The sequence below is a fragment of the Pogoniulus pusillus genome, chromosome 39 (genome assembly GCF_015220805.1).
Source record: "Pogoniulus pusillus isolate bPogPus1 chromosome 39, bPogPus1.pri, whole genome shotgun sequence".
Classification (NCBI taxonomy): domain Eukaryota; kingdom Metazoa; phylum Chordata; class Aves; order Piciformes; family Lybiidae; genus Pogoniulus; species Pogoniulus pusillus.
Genome location: NC_087302.1, coordinates 760,206 through 777,253, shown reverse-complemented (window position 1 = coordinate 777,253; position 17,048 = coordinate 760,206). Strand labels below are relative to the sequence as shown.

Below are 17,048 nucleotides of genomic sequence, written 5' to 3'. Positions count from 1 at the left end.
CACCGCAGCCCCTCACCTTGTTTGCCTCTGGCAGCTGCCCTGCTGTGCCTTGCCACCTGCTGTACAACAATCCTGAGCCCAGTTTGTCTTGTATGAGTTTGAGGTTCCCTGAGTACAACATCTGCTGTGCCCTGTGCTGCCAGCTGACAGTTCTCTCGATCATGTAGCGCAGAGCATCCCCCTCGGGCAGCCGCACTCGGATGCGCTGCAGGGAGGCCAGCAGGGGCAGGATCTTCTCCAGGGGAGGCTTCTCCGACCGGTGGCACTGGGGGCACAGCCACACGCCGGGGCCCTGCAGCAGGGCGGGCGCCGGGACGCAGGCGGTGTGGAAGAAGCCCCTGCAGAGCTCACACTGCAGCATGGGGGCCGAGGGCTCCTTCTGGCACAGGCAGACCCTCAGCTCCGCCTCCTCCTCGCCGCCCAGCACCTTGCCCTCGTTGGCGGCTCGCAGGGAGCGCAGCGCCTCCATCTCCTTCTGCCGAGCTTCGCCCAGCGTGGCCATCTGCAAGGCAACCAGAGCAAGGGACCTCAGCTGCGAGGCAGCGGCACTGCCCTGCGGCCGGCAGCACCCGGCAGGGGCACCAGTCGCTGCCAGGCTCCTCGCCAGGCTCCTCATCCCAATGCCAGGCTCCTCGCCCCACCACCAGGCTCCTCGCCCCACTGCCAGGCTCCTTGCCCCACTGCCAGGCTCCTCGCCCCAATCCCAGGCTCCTCACCCCACTGCCAGGCTCCTCACCCCACTGCCAGGCTCCTCGCACCACCACCAGGCTCCTCACCCCAATGCCAGGCTCCTCACTCCACTGCCAGGCTCCTCACCCCACTGCCAGGCTCCTCACCTCACCGCCAGACCCCTCACCCCACTGCCAGGCTCCTCACCCCAATGCCAGGCTCCTCACCTCACCGCCAGGCTCCTCGTCCCAATGCCAGGCTCCTCACCCCACTGCCAAGCTCCTCACCCCAATGCCAGGCTCCTCGCCCCACTGCCAGGCTCCTCACCCCAATGCCAGGCTCCTCGCCCCACTGCCAGGCTCCTCACCCCAATGCCAGGCTCCTCGCCCCACTGCCAGGCTCCTCACCCCAATGCCAGGCTCCTCACCCCAATGCCAGGCTCCTCGCCCCACTGCCAGGCTCCTCACCCCAATGCCAGGCTCCTCGCCCCACTGCCAAGCTCCTCGCCCCAATGCCAGGCTCCTCGCCCCACTGCCAGGCTCCTCGCCCCAATGCCAAGCTCCTCACCCCAATGCCAGGCTCCTCACCCCAATGCCAAGCTCCTCATCCCACTGCCAAGCTCCTCACCCCAATGCCAGGCTCCTCACCCCAATGCCAGGCTCCTCATCCCACTGCCAAGCTCCTCACCCCAATGCCAAGCTCCTCACCCCAATGCCAGGCTCCTCACCCCAATGCCAGGCTCCTCACCTCACCGCCAGGCTCCTCACCCCACTGCCAGGCTCCTCACCCCACTGCCAAGCTCCTCACCCCAGAGATTGGCTTCAGTTCCCTTCTGCTTTCTGGCCAGGCCCGGGGCCCAAAGCTGGCTGCTTTGTCAAACACGAGCTCGCAGCTCCCTTCCTCTGCTCCAGATCCTCCCTCTCTGTTCCACCCAACCAGGCTGCCTGAGAGCAGCCTCAGCTCTGCAGCGGCCGCGGCTGAGCCTTGCAGCTGCTTCCCTCATCACAACCTAACTCCGCCTGAGCACGAAGCTCTCCCGGGCAGTGTTGAGGCACACCGAAGCAGCTCTGCTGCTCACCCTGCACAGCCTGCCCAGCGCACAGGGCCCTGCCCTGCCCCATGCACTCTGCAGTGTGCAAACCCCAGCGGAACTCTGCTGTGCTCCTGAGGATGGCCATGGGCTCATGGAGCAGTCTGGGCTGGAAGGGGCCTTAAAGCTCAGCCAGCTCCAACCCTCTGCTATGGGCAGGGACACATCTCACCAGCACAGCTTGCACAAGGACTTATCCAACCCGGCCTTGGACACCTCCAGAAGATCACATTCTGTGCCTCTGTGCTCCACAGCCTCCCTGGGCAGCCTGTGCCAGTCTCTCCCCACCCTCACTCTCAACAATTTCTTCCTCCTCTCCACTCTCACTCTCCCCTCTCCCAGCTCATAGACACTCTCCCTCATCCTGGCACTCCCAGCCCTTGTCCAAAGTCCCTCCCCACCTCTCCTGAGCCCCTCAGGTACTGGAAGGTTGCTCTAAGGTCTTTGTAGAGCCTTCTCCAAGCTGCACAGCCCCAACTCTCCCAGCCTGTCCCCACAGGGGAGGTTCTGCAGCCTCTCATCATCTTGGTGGCCTCCTCTGGACCCTCTCCAGCAGCTCCAGGCCCTTCTTGTGCTGGGTTCCCCAGAGCTGGAGGCAGTGCTGCAGGTGAGGTCTGAGCACAGCAGAGCAGAGGGGCTCTGCTCAGGCTGCAGCCAGCACTCAGCTGCCTCTGGGCTGCCAGTGCCCAGTGCTGGCTCCTAGGCAGTTTTTCTGCCCCCCCCCCCCCACCTGCTCACGACCATTTCTTTAGCTTCAGCACCAGCTATTAAGGGCAGCAGTGGATTCCAGATTGACAAAGGCAGTTGGGAGCAGCTGCAGCTAACACATCCTCTGCTTTTAGTTATGTCTCTAACAGGAACTATGTACAGAGGTGGTTAGAAATCCTCGACTCCAGGTATTTGACACATTCAGGCCATGAAATGTGATGACTGGAGAGAGATCAGCTCTGCAAACACTGGACAAGGGCCCCCAGCATGGGCAGGTGCAGGACTGGGACAGAGCATGGGTGCCGAGTGCTGCAGCTCAGCACTGGGCTAGGAAAGGAGACAAACTCCCACTGTAAGGAGATTCTTGGTCCCCTCATGTCAAAGCAAAAACCTGCCCCACAAAATGCATTGTCCTGGGTGCAGCTCCTGTGAGTCTGCTTCTTGTTCAGCATCCCAGCTGTGAACAGGAGATCATCTGGGCAGAGAGGACGAGGAGAGAGGAGCCAGGCTCTGCTCCGCACTTGCTGGGACACAGCCTCTAAGTCTGGATTTGCAGACAAGGGAGGCCAAAACCAAAGCACATAGCTGGCACCCAGGGAGCACCCCCACAGCTGGCATCCAGGTATCAAGCCATAGGTTAAAACTTCAGTGTCCCATCCCCTAAGGGATGTTGTTCAACCTGACCATGGTCGTAGGTCCCCTACGGTCCCCCAACCTGACCCAGTAGGTCCCCTGGGGTGAAGCACTTCACCACCAGCAACTGAGTCTGCTCCACCCAGAACTGGAGTGCTGCTGACTGCACTCTGCAGGAGGTCTCCTTCACTTATTTATGGTCTTTAATTATAAATGGTGCAGGGCTGAGTTTTGGGAGAGCCTCAACTGCCCTGTCCTTGGGAAGGGGTTGGTGTGTCCCAGGCCTCCCTGTGCTGTGCCAGGCTGCAGGCACTGCCTGACTGCTCCACACACAAAGCAAACTTCCCCCCCTCCATCTAAAAGCAATTCTGTGCAGCCTGAAGCCAGCACAGGGAAGTCCTGCAGAGCAGCACAGAGTGGCAGGCAACACTCCTGCGTGGGAGACAGCTGCAAAGGCCTGGGGAGCAGCTGCAGCTGGCAGCAGCTGGGGGCCACCTACCGCAGCAGCTGTGTCTTTGCTCTCCGACAGTGCTCGCTCCAGATCACTCAGAGTCTCCAGCTTAGTGCTCTTCTTCTTTCCACCTGGAACTGGCTCCTTCAGCTTCTTCTGCTTCCTCTTCAGGTTCAGCATCCCAATGTCACAGCGAGGACACAGCACCTGGTGACAGAGCAGCACTGCTGCCACTGCCTGCAGCATCTGCCCTCGCACAGCCACAAGCACTGCCTGCAGCAGGGCTGCCCTGGGAGGAGGTTATCTGGGAAATGGGCAGAGCTGCAAGGCTAAAATCTCAGCTTTATGAAGGAGGCAGACCACAAACACCATCAGGTTTCCCCTGGCTTGCTGGTACAGAGACAGTTCATACCCTCAAGAGCCTCCACTGAGTCAAGCTGCAAGCCCTGGAAAGCAGCAGAGGATTCCCAGAGCTGGGAATTCCCAGGGAGGGCTGGGCTGTACGAGGGGCTCAGCACAAACCAGAGAGAGGGATTCAGGTGGTCAGGCAGGTTCAGGGTGCAGCTGAAGCAGTGACAGCCTCACCCTCACACAGCTAAACCCCAGGTGCACCAAGCAGGTTTGCACTCCAGCAGCTGCAGCCTGACCCACTGCAGTGAACTCAGCAGCACCACGGTGCCACCACTGCCATCTCTACCCTGGGCAGGGGAGCCTGTGGCACAGCTTGTTCTCATTGGCCACTCACTCAGAGAGGGCACAGCTGAAGCCTCAACGGTTGGGAAGTTTCAGGCTCGCAGGTTGCACAGGTTGAAGGGACCCCCCAGAGGTCGTCTTGCGCAGCCCCCTGCAGGCAGCAGGGACAGCCCCAACCAGATGAGGCTGCCCAGGGCCACATCGAGTCTCACCTTGAGTGCTCCAGGGACTGGGCCTCAGCCACACCCCTGGGCAGCCTTCTGCAGTATCCCACCACCCCCACTGCAAAGGGTGGTGGGATTGGGCTGGGCTCCTTATGTCCAACCCAAATCTGCCCTGCTCCAGCTCCAAACCCTTGCCACAAGCCCTTCCAAGCAGTCCCTCCCCAGCTCTCCTGCAGTGACCATGAAAAGCACAGGGCAATCCAATAAACATTATGTTCCAAGAATTAATCTTAAATAATTAATAAAATCATTAATATAATCCTAGGAAATAATTATTCTAATCCCTAAAGCAATTGCTGTGTGCTTCCTGTTCGCTGCTGCTCCACACACAGGCCAGCAGAGGCTCCTACCTCCAGCAGAGAGTAAGCAGAGTTCTCACGCAGAAAGGTGCTGGCTGCACACTCCTTCCAGGCTTGAACTTCTGCCACCAAGGCCTCCAGCCTGGGCAGGTAGTCCAGGTGCACAGGGATGGATCTGCCTCTGGTCACCAGCTCTGCAAGGGTGTCCAGCACAGGCACTCGCCCTCCAACCTGCCAGGTGGGAAAGGAGGAAATGCCTGAGCTATGTAACCACCTCCACGAGTCACAGCAAAGCAGCTACTGAGCTGAAGGCAGAGCCTGAAAACACAAATGCACTGCTCAGACACTCGAGGCACCTGCAGCACTTCCATTTGTGCTTCTCATGGTCTCTGAGGACACAGACAAAGCTAAGCAAACCCTCTGGGGGGAGAACAGAACAGAGATACCAAGAGAGAGTCCAAAGGGAACAGAGAGAAGCTGCCAGCCTGGCAAGTCTGCACCCAGAGCACACCACCAGACCCAGGAGGCAAGGAGACACAGTCTCAAGTTGTGCCAGGGCAGGTTCTGGCTGGATGTTAGGAGGAAGTTGCTGCCAGACAGAGTGATTTGCTCTGGAATGGGCTGCCCAGGGAGGTGGTGGAGTCACCAACCCTGAAGTGTTCCAGAAAAGACTGGATGAGGCATTTAGTACCATGCTCTAGATGACTGGATAGGGCTGAGTAATAGCTTGGACTGGATGATCTTGGAGGTCTCTTCCAACCTGATTGATTCTATGATCTAAGCCAGGCCCTGCCATGCCAAGGAACCACCTCGAGTGCCCCAGGATCCATCACTTGCAGCCTGTGCCTGGGGGGACACAGCCACCAGAGGCCAGCAGGAAAGCAGGACCAGAAGCTGATTTCCAAAGCAGGCACTGATGTGGGACCGAGGGAGGACTCCTCCAGAACAACCCCAACAGCTCAAATCATTGAACCAAGAACTTCCTGCAAGTCAACTACAGCAGCAACTTGGCCCTGAAGGCCAAGGGCAACCTGAGATGGATAAGAGAAGGCCTGTGGGGAGCAGATCAGAGAGGTTCTCCTCCCCCTCTGCTCTGCCCTGCTGAGGCCACATCTGGAATATTGTGTCCAGTTCTGGGCCACTCAGCTCAACCTCTGGGCCCCTCCAGCAGTTGTAGGAGAGAGCTCAGCCCAGAGCCCCAGGCTGCTGCAGGCAGTGAGCATCTCCTGTGGGGCCAGGCTGAGGCAGCTGGGGCTGGCAGCTGGCAGCAGAGCAGCCTGAGGGCTGCCCTCTGTGCTGTGCTCAAGCTCTGCAGGGCAGTGTGGGCAGGATGCAGGCAGGCTCTGCCCAGGGGTGGCCAAGGGCAGCACAAGGGGCCCTGGGGGCAAGCTGGAGCAGAGGAGGTGGCAGGGGAAGAGGAGGGGAACCTTTGTGAGTGTGAGGGTGCTGGAGCCTGGAGCAGGCTGCCCAGAGAGGCTGTGGAGTCTCCTGCCCTGGAGCCTTTCAAACCCTCCTGGCTGTGTTCCTGTGTGCCCTGCCCTGGGTGCTGCTGCCCTGGCAGGGTCTTGGGCTGGATGATCTCCAGAGGTCCCTTCCAACCCCTAACCTTCTGTGACTCTGTGACTTGCCACAACCTTTACAGAACTGAAGCAAAAGTTCTTGGCACATCCAGACACATTTCAGAATCCAAACCAAGCAATCAGCAAAAGCCAAGACCTGAAGCCCTCTCAGAGCAGCTCTCAGGCACAAGTGAATATTCCATGAGCTTAATTCCCACAAAACTTTCAAGCCCAGGACAACAGTTTGCTTCTTCAGCACAAAAACTTTCAAAAGAAGCTTAGTTTAGGCCAGAGAGGTCTGTAAGTCCCAGTCCCAGCTCACTCTTGGAAACAAACAGGAGGACAAAGGAAATGTAAGAAAATATTTGGCAGCTTACACTAAAAGGTGAATTTTGGGCTGCCCTGCCCCACCCTCTCCTGATGGGTGCAGTCCCACTGACCCCTGGCTGCAGTTCTTGTGAGGCTAAGCCATGAACCACTTCCAGAGTCAGCCCAGGCTACATTTACTCACTTGGCCTTGAGTCTGTGCTTGCTGCAGGAGCAATCCTGCTAACACAAGGGGGGAGGGGGGAAGAGAGAGGGAGATTGAAGCTGCCATGGAACTGCAGAAGAGGCAAAGAACCTGAGGAAAACAGGAAAGGAAGTTGGGTGGGCAAAGAAAACTGCATGAAGAGTTCAAGAAAGGGAAAAAAGCAGCTTTGAGTAAGTGCCAGAAGCCAAAGTGGAAACCTCTGCAGGTCTTTATCAGACTCTGGGTTTTGTTCCCAGCCACCATTTGCTCACCTGAAGAGCTGCTTCAGAGTGTAGCACAGAAGTGGAAATGAAAGCTGAAAGAAGCCTCAAAATGGAAGGGGAGAGAGAAGAGGCAACAAGCAGCTCTTACCTCAACATTCAGACATTCTGCTACAAAGTCAGAAGTACTCAGTCTGTGAGCTACCAGGCTGAGCAAAGAGGGACAGGACATGAGGCAGCCTTGAGCCTGACCATGATGAGTGGCTGCCACATGAGGGAAGGCCTCTGCATCCCAGCATGCCTGGAGCATTCCTGCTGTTCACAGGCCACAGGTGTCAGGGGTTGGAAGGGACCCAAAGAGATCACAGAGTCCATCCCCCTGCCAGAGCAGGACCACCCAATCTAGCTCAGGGCACACAGAACACATCCAGACAGGCCTGGAAAGGCTCCACACAAGGAGACTCCACAGCCTCTCTGGGCAGCCTGTGCCAGGGCTCTGGGAGCCTTCCAGGCAAGAAGTTCTCCTTGTGCTGAGCTGCAACCTCTTGTGCTGCAGCTTCCATCCACTGCTGCTTGTCCTGTGCCAGGGAGCAGTGAGCAGAGCCTGTCCCCCCCTCCTGCCCCCCAACCCTCAGAAAGTTACAGACATTGATTAAATCTCCTCTCAGTCTTCTCTTCTCCAGACTCTCAGCCCCAGGTCCCTCAGCCTCTCCTCCCCAGGCAGTGCTGCAGTCCCCTCATCATCCTCACAGCCCTCCCTTGGACTCTCTCCAGCAGTTCCTGTCCCTCTTCAACTGGGGAGCCCAAAACTGAAGGCAGTACTCAAGATGAGGTCTCCCCAGGGCAGAGTAGAGGGGCAGGAGAACCTCCCTGGCTCTGCTGGACACACTCTGCTGAATGGCCCCCAGGACCCCCTTGGCCTCTTGGCCCCCAGGGCACATTGCTGTGCCATGGATGTCCTCCCCCAGCACTCCCAGGTCCCTCTCCTTGGAGCTGTTCTCCAGCAGTCACCTCCCAGCCTGTGCTGCTGCAGATAACAGATATGGAAGTAGGAAATGAATTCTACAGGGCCTCAGAAGAGGCAATTTCAGCACCAGTAAGGGTTAATAACCTTATGGCATCAGGTCTGGGAGAGACACAACCTGCAGTGCATTCCATGAGGAATGCTCCAGACAGCTGCATTCAAAACTGGAGAGGACACTTGGCTGCTCTGCAGCATTCCTCCATCACCAAGTACCCTCTTTTTTCCTTTCAAGATGCCAGAGGAAAGTTATTTGTTGAGTTGAGCAAATGAAGGCTGTGAAAAGCTACACTTGGTGACTTTAAACACTTTAGGGGCTGTGACTATGCAGGAGTCAGCAAGCAGAACTGTGACTGTGTCACCTGTGCCATCCTGGGGGCTCCAGCAGTGCAGCAGGATGACTGCAGGCAGCTGTCAGTGAGTGACTGATCAAAACTCACCTTAAAGTCCCCAGATGTTACCTTTTTTACTTCAGATTTGTGCCAATAGCTCCTGCATAGATTTTTATTGCAGTCAGTTAATTGCAAAGGGGAAGGAAAGCAGCTCAGGTCCAGAGACAGAAGGAAAGTAACAGCACCTCTGAGTGTGTGCCTGTGCCGTGTGCGAGGTGAGAGACATCAGGGGTGAAGAATTCTTCCTTGCCCAGGGGCAGAGCCTGAAGCTCTGACCCTGACAGGGGTTACTGCTCCTCACCAAGAAGCCAAGAGCACGAATTCACCAACCTGCAGAGCCTCCACCTCCTGCAGCCAGTCTTTGGCCTTCTGGACTGCGTCCTTCAGCGCGACGCCGTTGGGGAGGTAGGCTGGGATCTCCTCCAGCTCCTTCACGGCTGCCACCAGGCTGCTCAGCGACTGCCGTGGCCTGTGTGAAGAGAGCAGCTCAGGCTGTGACACTGCAGCACACCTGGGGGCTCCTCAGCTGGCTCACTAAGCCCTCAGGGTCGCAGCAAGCAGCGGTGCTGTGGCCAGCCCCAGCGATGCACTGCGCAGCCAAGGGCGCTCCCAGGGCAGGGCTGCTCCCAGAGGCCTCCCTCCTGTTGTGGGCATTGAGTAACTCCCGAGTGTAAATCCCTTGGCTGGGTCCTCAAACACAGCCTGAGCCCTGAAAGTGCCAACCAGGAGATTCTGCACTGGAAGAGCAAAACCCTCAGAGATGCTTCTTCTGTATTTCAGCACTTGTGGTGTCTTAGAGGAGGACAAGCACAACTGCTCCTCTGTTCTGGAGGAGAGAGCCAAAGCTTCTCTCAGTCTGTGCTCTGGGAAGCTACCATTCTTAAGCAGTGTGGTTACCAAAGAGCAAAGAAACACTCAAATGCTTGGAGGCTGGGGGAAAAGCAAAAGAGAAAAGTCAGAAATCCTGAGGGAAGAAACTCTGCAGGTCAGCTTGTGCTACCCTTCTGAACCCTGCCAGACTCTGCTCTGCCACAGTTCCCTCTAGAAAGCAGAAGCTCAGAGCAAGAGGGAAGGGACTTTTTTCCCAGTAAGGATGCATTTGGCTGAGTTCCTTCCCCCTTGCACCAACTAACCTGGAAAAAAGTTAAACCCAAAACGTTCCCAGCTGGTGGCACAGATCTCAGCTCCAGCTGGACATGTGCCCTGCAGTCTGGCACTGGGGAAGGGCAGAAGGTGGGAGGGAAAGAGGAGCCTTAAGACCCTTCCTGCTGGCAAAGGGAGGGTTTGCACAACCAACACTGCAAGCCAACAGCCACTCATCTCCAGGCTCCATCCCTCTCCCTCCTGGACGACACAAGATTTGCCTTCACGCTGTGAAGTGGAGGAACAAGACAGAGCCCCGAGCAGCTCACTGAGCCGCCAAAGCAGCGCCAAGGTGTAGCTTCTACCTGGCCTTCAGCAGGTTTCTGGCCTTGTCATCCCAGTGTTCAGACACAGTGAGGAGCTCCTGCAGCTTCGCCATCGCCTTCTCCACTGCTGGGTAGGGAGCCAGTCCGACCCCCGAGTCTATGAGCCGCCTCATGTCGTCCAGCGTGAGGGAGCTGTGGTCGGCGGACGCCAGCTGCACCTCCTCCAGCCAGCGAGCCTGCTCCAGCCGCTCCCGCAGCTCCCCCAGCTGCGGCAGCTCCACGTCGAAGTCGAAGCTGACGTCCAGCAGGTCCTGAAGCTCTGCGGCGCTGGGCAGCTCCTCGGACAGCAGCTTCTGGCTTTGCTGTTGAAAAGCTTCCACGCGATCCAGAAGGTCCTGGACACGAGAAGGCAGCAGGAGCTGAGCAGCAAAGCCCCTGCCCGAGCTCTCAAACGTCTCAGTGCAAGCATCCCGAGCCTGCGGCACGCAACCCGCACGGCAAAGCCCCGCACGGCAAAGCCCCGCACGACAAAGCCCCGCACGGCGCAGCGCCGGCAGCCTGCATCGCTCCGCGCCCGCAGCTCCGCATCGCTCCGCGCCCGCAGCTCAGCATCGCTCCGCGCCCGCAGCTCCGCATCGCTCCGCGCCCGCAGCTCAGCATCGCTCCGCGCCCGCAGCTCCGCATCGCTCCGCGCCCGCAGCTCAGCATCGCTCCGCGCCCGCAGCTCAGCATCGCTCCGCGCCCGCAGCTCAGCATCGCTCCGCGCCCGCAGCTCAGCATCGCTCCGCGCCCGCAGCTCAGCATCGCTCCGCGCCCGCAGCTCAGCATCGCTCCGCGCCCTCAGCACGGCCCCAGCGAATGCCCCTCCCGAGCCCTCCGGCTCAGGGGCAGTGCCGAAGGGCTCTCAGCAGCCTGCGCTGCCTGGCTCAGTGCTGGAGCGAGCAGGAAGGCTGCGAAGTGCAAGGTGAAGGTTACAAAAGCTTTGAAGAACGCTGGGAAGGGCTGAGAGCTTCTGGGGTCACTTCTGCTGCACCTCAGGGCCGAGCCGAGCGCACAGTGCCAGGGAGCCGCAGGCACTTTCCCCTCCCAGGCAGCTTTACTCTTCTCTCAAGTGCTCTGCAGCTCATCCCTGCCCAGGGCACTTCCGTGGGTGTGCACATCACAGAATCAGAACTGTTTGGGCTGCAAAACTCCTCCAAGATCATCCAGCCCAAACAGCAGCCCAACCCCACCATGGCCACTGAACCCTGCCCAGGTGCCATGGCCACAGCTTCCTTCAACCCCTCCAGCCATGGGCACTCCACCACCTCCCTGGGCAGCCTCTGCCAGACCCTCACCACTCCTGCAGCAAAGACATTTTTCCTCCTCTCCAACCTAACCCTCCCCTGGCACAATCCCAGGACATTGCCTCTTTTATCACCTGAGCCGAGGGAGCAGAGCCCAACCCCCAGCTGGCTGCAGCCTGCTCTCAGGGAGCTGCAGAGAGCAATGAGCTCTGCCCTCAGCCCCTCCTCTTCTGCACCCCCCCCAGCTCCCTCAGCTGCTCCTCCCCAGCTTTGGTGCCCTTCTCCAGAGCTGCTCCAGCTCCTCAAAGTCCTTCTTGCAGTGAGGGCCCCAAGTGACAGGCATTCAGCCAGAGTGCTCCCTGGAGAGGCTGCCACTGCTCCTGCCCAGTGCCTCCAGGACTGGCTGAAGCACTGCTCCAGCAGTAAATTCTCCCCTCACAGCTGACACCTTGGCAGTTTGCCTGCTGGGCTGCTTGCCAGGGGAGGCAACCTCACTGCACTGGGAACAAAGCCCTGGTGGAGCTGCAGGAAGTGATGAGCAGCTCTCCAGGAACTGCTTCTCATTTCTATGCACTCCCTCACTTGCTGCAGAGCATTCAGGAGGGCTGGGAATGATGTACAGGAATGCCCTGACCATGTGCTGGGGATCTCCCTGCTCAGGATGCCAAACAGAGCAGAGCAGAGCTGTTGGCATGCCTGGCATTGCTGAACTTCTGCTTTTTAACAAGGTAAGAGCTCAGAGCTGCAGTGCTGCAAACAGGGAACTGCAGACAGGGTGACATAAAAGCTGACCCACACAGACCTGCTAAGGCCTCCCAAGCAGCAGGCACAAAGCTGCCCTGATCTGGGCTGACTCAGTTACACAACACTGAGGAGAGCCTCTTGGTGTTGTGTGGACACTGAAAAGACAGGTCAAGAGATGGACACAGCAGCTCCTGATTCTCAGAGCCAAAAATAGTCCAACCAGGGCTGTACAGGGAAATGCTCTGAGCTGCTGATAGCCTCGGGGAAGTGGAGGGGGATGAGATCTGGTGTGGTGGAGCTCTGCAGGGCAGACTGAGGGAGCTCCAGCCTGCACAGCTGCTCTGCTCTGGGCAGACCTCAGAGGTAGGACATGGACCTTATGGAGCAGGTCCAGAGGAGAGGCAAGAAAATGATCAGAGGGGTGGAGGAGCTCTGCCATGGGGACAGGCTGAGGGAGCTGAGGGTGTTCAGCCTGGAGAAGGCTCCAGGCAGACCTTAGAGCTGCCTGCCAGTGGCTACAAGCAGGCTGCAGAGGTCTGCAGGGAGAGGATGAGAACAATGTTTTGAAATTAGAGGAGATTGAGACTGGATGTGAGGAACAAGTTCTGCAGCAGGAGGCTGCTGGAACACTGCAACAGGTTACCCAGGGAGGTGGTTGAGGCCCATGCCTGGAGATATTCCAGGTGAGGTTGGACAGGGCTGTGGGCAACCTGCTCTAGTGGAGAATGTTCCTGCAGACTGCATGGGGTTGGACTGGATCAGCTTTGGAGCTCCCTTCCAACCCAGACCATTCTGTGACTCTATGTGAAGTCTTTCTCCTTTAGGATTGGAATTGCAGCTGCCCAGAACTGAAGTTTTGGGGTTGTTTTTTCCTTTGATGCAACATTTTGGCCAGTTCCAACCCAGCTTTTGAACCACTCTCAACTTGTCTGAGGGCTGATCATCTGGTGAGCAAAACACCAGCAGGAGCTGATGGTGGCAGGAGACCAAGTGACCTCCAGCCTCCTCCAGCAGCAGGCCCTCTGCCAGCACAAGGGCTCAGCTGTGGCTGGGCTCTCTCTGTGCTCTCCTGGGCCATGAGCTGACAGCACAAGGAGGGATCCAAGTACAAAGCTCTGGGAATCTGGATGAGGGAAGGAGGACAGAGATGTGAATGGGACACCTGGGAGCAGGGTGGAGTTGTGACTGCTCTCAGATAAACCTAGCTCCATTCTGAAGAGATCAGAGAACTGACCCCAGACCTCTTCTCTGCAGTCATCCAGGTCACCTGCTGCTTCCTTCATACTGCTTGGTGCAACATCAACACTGACTGGACAGGAGGCTTTAAGGAGACCTTGGAGTGGCCTTCCAGTGTCTGAAGGGGGCTACAGGAGAGCTGAAGAGGGACTATTGACAAGGTCTGGTAATGACAGGAGGAGGAATGGGTTTGAACTGGGAGAAGGGAGGTTGAAACTGGATGCTAGGAAGTTGTTTGCAGTGAGGGTGGTGAGAGACTGGCACAGGCTGCCCAGGGAGGTTGTGGAGCACAGAATCACAGAATGTGATCCTTCTGTAGGAACTGGATGAGCTTGGAGCTCCCTTCCAACCTAAACCATTCTATTCTAAAACCTGCTGACCATGAACCATAGAAGCAGGTTGGAAGAGAGCTCCAAGCTCATCCAGTCCAATCTAGCTCCCAGCCCTATCCAATCAACCAGACCATGGCACTCAGTGCCCCAGCCAGGCTTGGCTTCAACACCTCCAGAGGTGGTGACTCCACCTCCCTGGGCAGCCCATTCCAGTGCCAATCACTCTCTCTGCAGAACTTCCTCCTAACATCCAGACTGAACCTCCCTGGCACAGCTTGAGGCTGTGTCCCCTTCTTCTGTCCCTGGCTGCCTGGCAGCAGAGCCCAACCCCACCTGGCACAGCCTCCCTGCAGGCAGCTGCAGACAGCAATGAGCTCTGCCCCCATCAGGGTAGAGAGCTCCCTGCTTCAGCAGCTCTTGTGCATGGTGCCCAGCACTGATGGTTCAAAGCTCTTCATTCTTGGAGAAAATAGGAAAATAGGACCTGAAAGTTTGGTGATTTCTAACCCCTCCTGTACATAGTTCCTGTTAGATACATAACTGAAAGCAGAGGCTGTTAGCTGCAGCTGCTCCCAACTGCCTTTGTCAAACTGGAATCCACTGCTGCCCTTAATAGCTGGTGCTGAAGCTAAAGAAATGGTCGTGAGCAGGTGGGGGGGGGGCAGAAAAACTGCCCAGGAGCCAGCACTGGGCACTGGCAGCCCAGAGCCAGCTGAGTGCTGGCTGCAGCCTGAGCAGGGAGAGCAGCAGCATAGGGAGGGGATTCTGCCCCTCTGCTCTGCTCAGCCCTCACCTGCTGGAGAGGGTCTAGAAGAGGCCACCAAGATGATGAGAGGCTGCAGAACCTCCCCTGTGGGGACAGGCTGGGAGAGTTGGGGCTGTTCAGCCTGGAGAACAGAAGGCTCCAGGGAGACCTCTGAGCAGCCTTCCAGTGCCTGAAGGGGCTCAGGAGAGCTGGGGAGGGACTCTGGACAAGGGCTGAGAGTGGCAGGATAAGAGACAATGGCTGTGAGCTGGGAGAGGGGAGAGTGAGAGTGGAGGAAGAAATTGTTGAGAATGAGGGTGGGTTGAGACTGGCACAGGTTGCCCAGGGAGGCTGTGGCTGCCCCCTCCCTGGAGGTGTCCAAGGCCAGGCTGGCTGAGGCCCTGAGCAGCTGTGCTGGCAGGAGGTGTCCCTGTCCATGGCAGGGGGCTGGCACTGGATGATCTTCCAGGTCCCTTCCAACCCATCCCCATTCTTGCGACTCTCTGAATCCCATCCCTGTGCCAAGTGCTCTGCTCCTTGCCCTGGGCTGCCCCAGGTTACCTTCAGCAGGGGGGTCTGGCTGAGCACACAGGGCAGGGCATAGAGCTGCCTGACGAACAGCCGCAGCTCCGTCACCGTCAGCTGGTTCTGGCACTTCCCTCCTCCGGAGCGGTACCTGCAACGACACAGCTCAGCCTGCTTGGATGCCAAAGGCAAGAGGAAAGGGCAGAAGTTTCATCTGCTCGATCCAAGCTTCAGGGGCACAAATAAGAGAAGATTCCAAAGCATCCAAGCAGCCCAAAGGGAATGCTTTGGAATCTCGTATTATTTGTGAGCAGTCTCGAAGGCTTCCACAGCTGGAAAGCTCCATGCAGCTGCAGCCCAGCAGGCTGTTGTTGCATGCACTCCCACTAAAATGGGGCTCTGGAACAGCCACTCAGCCTTGGAAGAGCACTGCTTAGTATGGCCTAACATTAGGCTCTTTTCCAGAACACAAAGAGACTGTGGCTAAAGCATTCAGTTGTTGCAGTTAAGCTCTCCCCAGGCCCACAGCTGAAGAGAACAAATCCCAGCCCTGAATGGGCTTTGACAGTTGCAGGTCGTGTAGGCACTTGTGAGAAAAATCCTCTGGAGGCTGAAATCATCATTTCCATTTTCAGCTGAAAGCTGTGGGCTCAACGAGTGGGGCTTAGAAGTGTTAACAAACTGGCTCAGCATTCAAAACCTCTCTAAACTCAAACCAGGTTTAACCAGGTCTGAGAAGCCCAAACAGAAAAGGGAAGAACTCTCTTGCAGTGCTGGCTCCAATTTAATCCACAATCTGTCAGGGAAACAAAAGAGGAAACCAACCCCCCCCTCCAGCAGGATGTGCCAGCAGGACTGGAATGTGAATGCTGGGCAATAAAAGTCTCATTTATTCACTCTGTTAAAAATAGGTAGTTCTAAAGGGCAAGCCAGGAGCACCTTGGCAGTTCCAAAGCCCACAGTAAGCTGAGCAATGAAATTCCAGGTCTCAGGAACACCACCAGCTGCAGTGTTTTACTGGGTTTGATGGAAGCTCTGCAGGATCTTCCCAGGAAAAAGCCCAAGCTTAATAAATGAATGAATGAATCAACCTCTCTGTCCACACACACAGAGAGCTCCAAGCTGCAGGATGGGTTTGGCAAGCAGAAATGACAGCAGCTTGAAAAAGGCATAGCCAGGACAGCCCAGGGCCATCCACAGATCTCTGAGACTCTGGGAAGCAGAAAACACTTCCTGAGACCTGGAGAAGCAAAGGGCTGGGTGGTGAGAAAATGCCTCTGTGCCTGCCCTGCTGTCACACTGCTCCCTGCAGTACCAGAGAGCAGTCCTCTGGCCCTGGAGAGCCATCAGAGCAACCCTCCAAGCACTCTGGAATCCCCCATCACTGACAGAAGCAGAGACAGGGAGGTGCAGCCCTGCTGCACTGCTTCAGCTGCAACAGGGAACCTGGAGAGCAGGAGCCACAGGATTTACTCTCAGAGTATTTATCTGTTTGGGGCTTTTCTTCCCAGCAACTGCTGCAAACTCTGCAGGAGATCCCTGAGCATCACCGAGTGCCACAATGAACAGGGATGAACTTCTTTACCTCACTTCTTTACTGTGAGGCTGCTGGACTGGAACATCTCCTGTGGGGCCAGGCTGAGGCAGCTGGGGCTGGCAGCAGAGCAGCCTGAGGGCTGCCCTCAGTGCTGTGCTCAAGCTCTGCAGGGCAGTGTGGGCAGGACGCAGGCAGGCTCTGCCCAGGGGTGGCCAAGGGCAGCAGAAGGGGCACTGGGGGCAAGCTGGAGCAGAGGAGGTGGCAGGGGAAGAGGAGGGGAACCTTTGTGAGTGTGAGGGTGCTGGAGCCTGGAGCAGGCTGCCCAGAGAGGCTGTGGAGTCTCCTGCCCTGGAGCCTTTGAAACCCTCCTGGCTGTGTTCCTGTGTGCCCTGCCCTGGGTGCTGCTGCCCTGGCAGGGGCTTGGTTTGGATGATCTGCAGAGGTCCCTCCTAGCCTCTAAGGCTCTGTGTCTCTGTGAGCTTTCCAGCTGAGTCAAACCTACTGCATAACTCTTCCAAGCTCAGCCAGGACTGTTTGCCAAAAGCATGAACCAAACTCTAGGCAGAATCCTCATTCCAAAGCAGCATGAGGCAGTTGGTGTGATGAGGGCTGCTCAGCACCCTGCTGAGCTGTGGACTTCATGAAGCTAACAACATCTGATAACAGGTATGGAGGTTTTAAACTGATTGTTCCCTTCCTTCTGTCCTCCCACGCAGGTTCCGGGCACTCAATTCCTTCAACCTTCCAAGAGAAACAGAACTAA

At 57.4% G+C, this 17,048-nt stretch overlaps 1 protein-coding gene across 2 annotated transcripts in view; it reads right to left on the bottom strand.

The window, feature by feature from the left end:
- KDM5B (lysine demethylase 5B) overlaps nucleotides 1–17,048 on the bottom strand; it is a 75,297-nt gene that overhangs the window by 6,612 nt on the left and 51,637 nt on the right. For both annotated transcript variants that reach the window (XM_064173961.1, XM_064173962.1), the window contains exons 18-23: nucleotides 14,785–14,899; nucleotides 9,920–10,275; nucleotides 8,802–8,940; nucleotides 4,819–4,998; nucleotides 3,600–3,758; nucleotides 17–502 (exon numbers count right to left, since the gene is read on the bottom strand). In XM_064173961.1, the coding sequence (XP_064030031.1) occupies nucleotides 17–502; nucleotides 3,600–3,758; nucleotides 4,819–4,998; nucleotides 8,802–8,940; nucleotides 9,920–10,275; nucleotides 14,785–14,899 (1,435 nt within the window). The remainder of the gene's footprint in view (nucleotides 1–16; nucleotides 503–3,599; nucleotides 3,759–4,818; nucleotides 4,999–8,801; nucleotides 8,941–9,919; nucleotides 10,276–14,784; nucleotides 14,900–17,048) is intronic.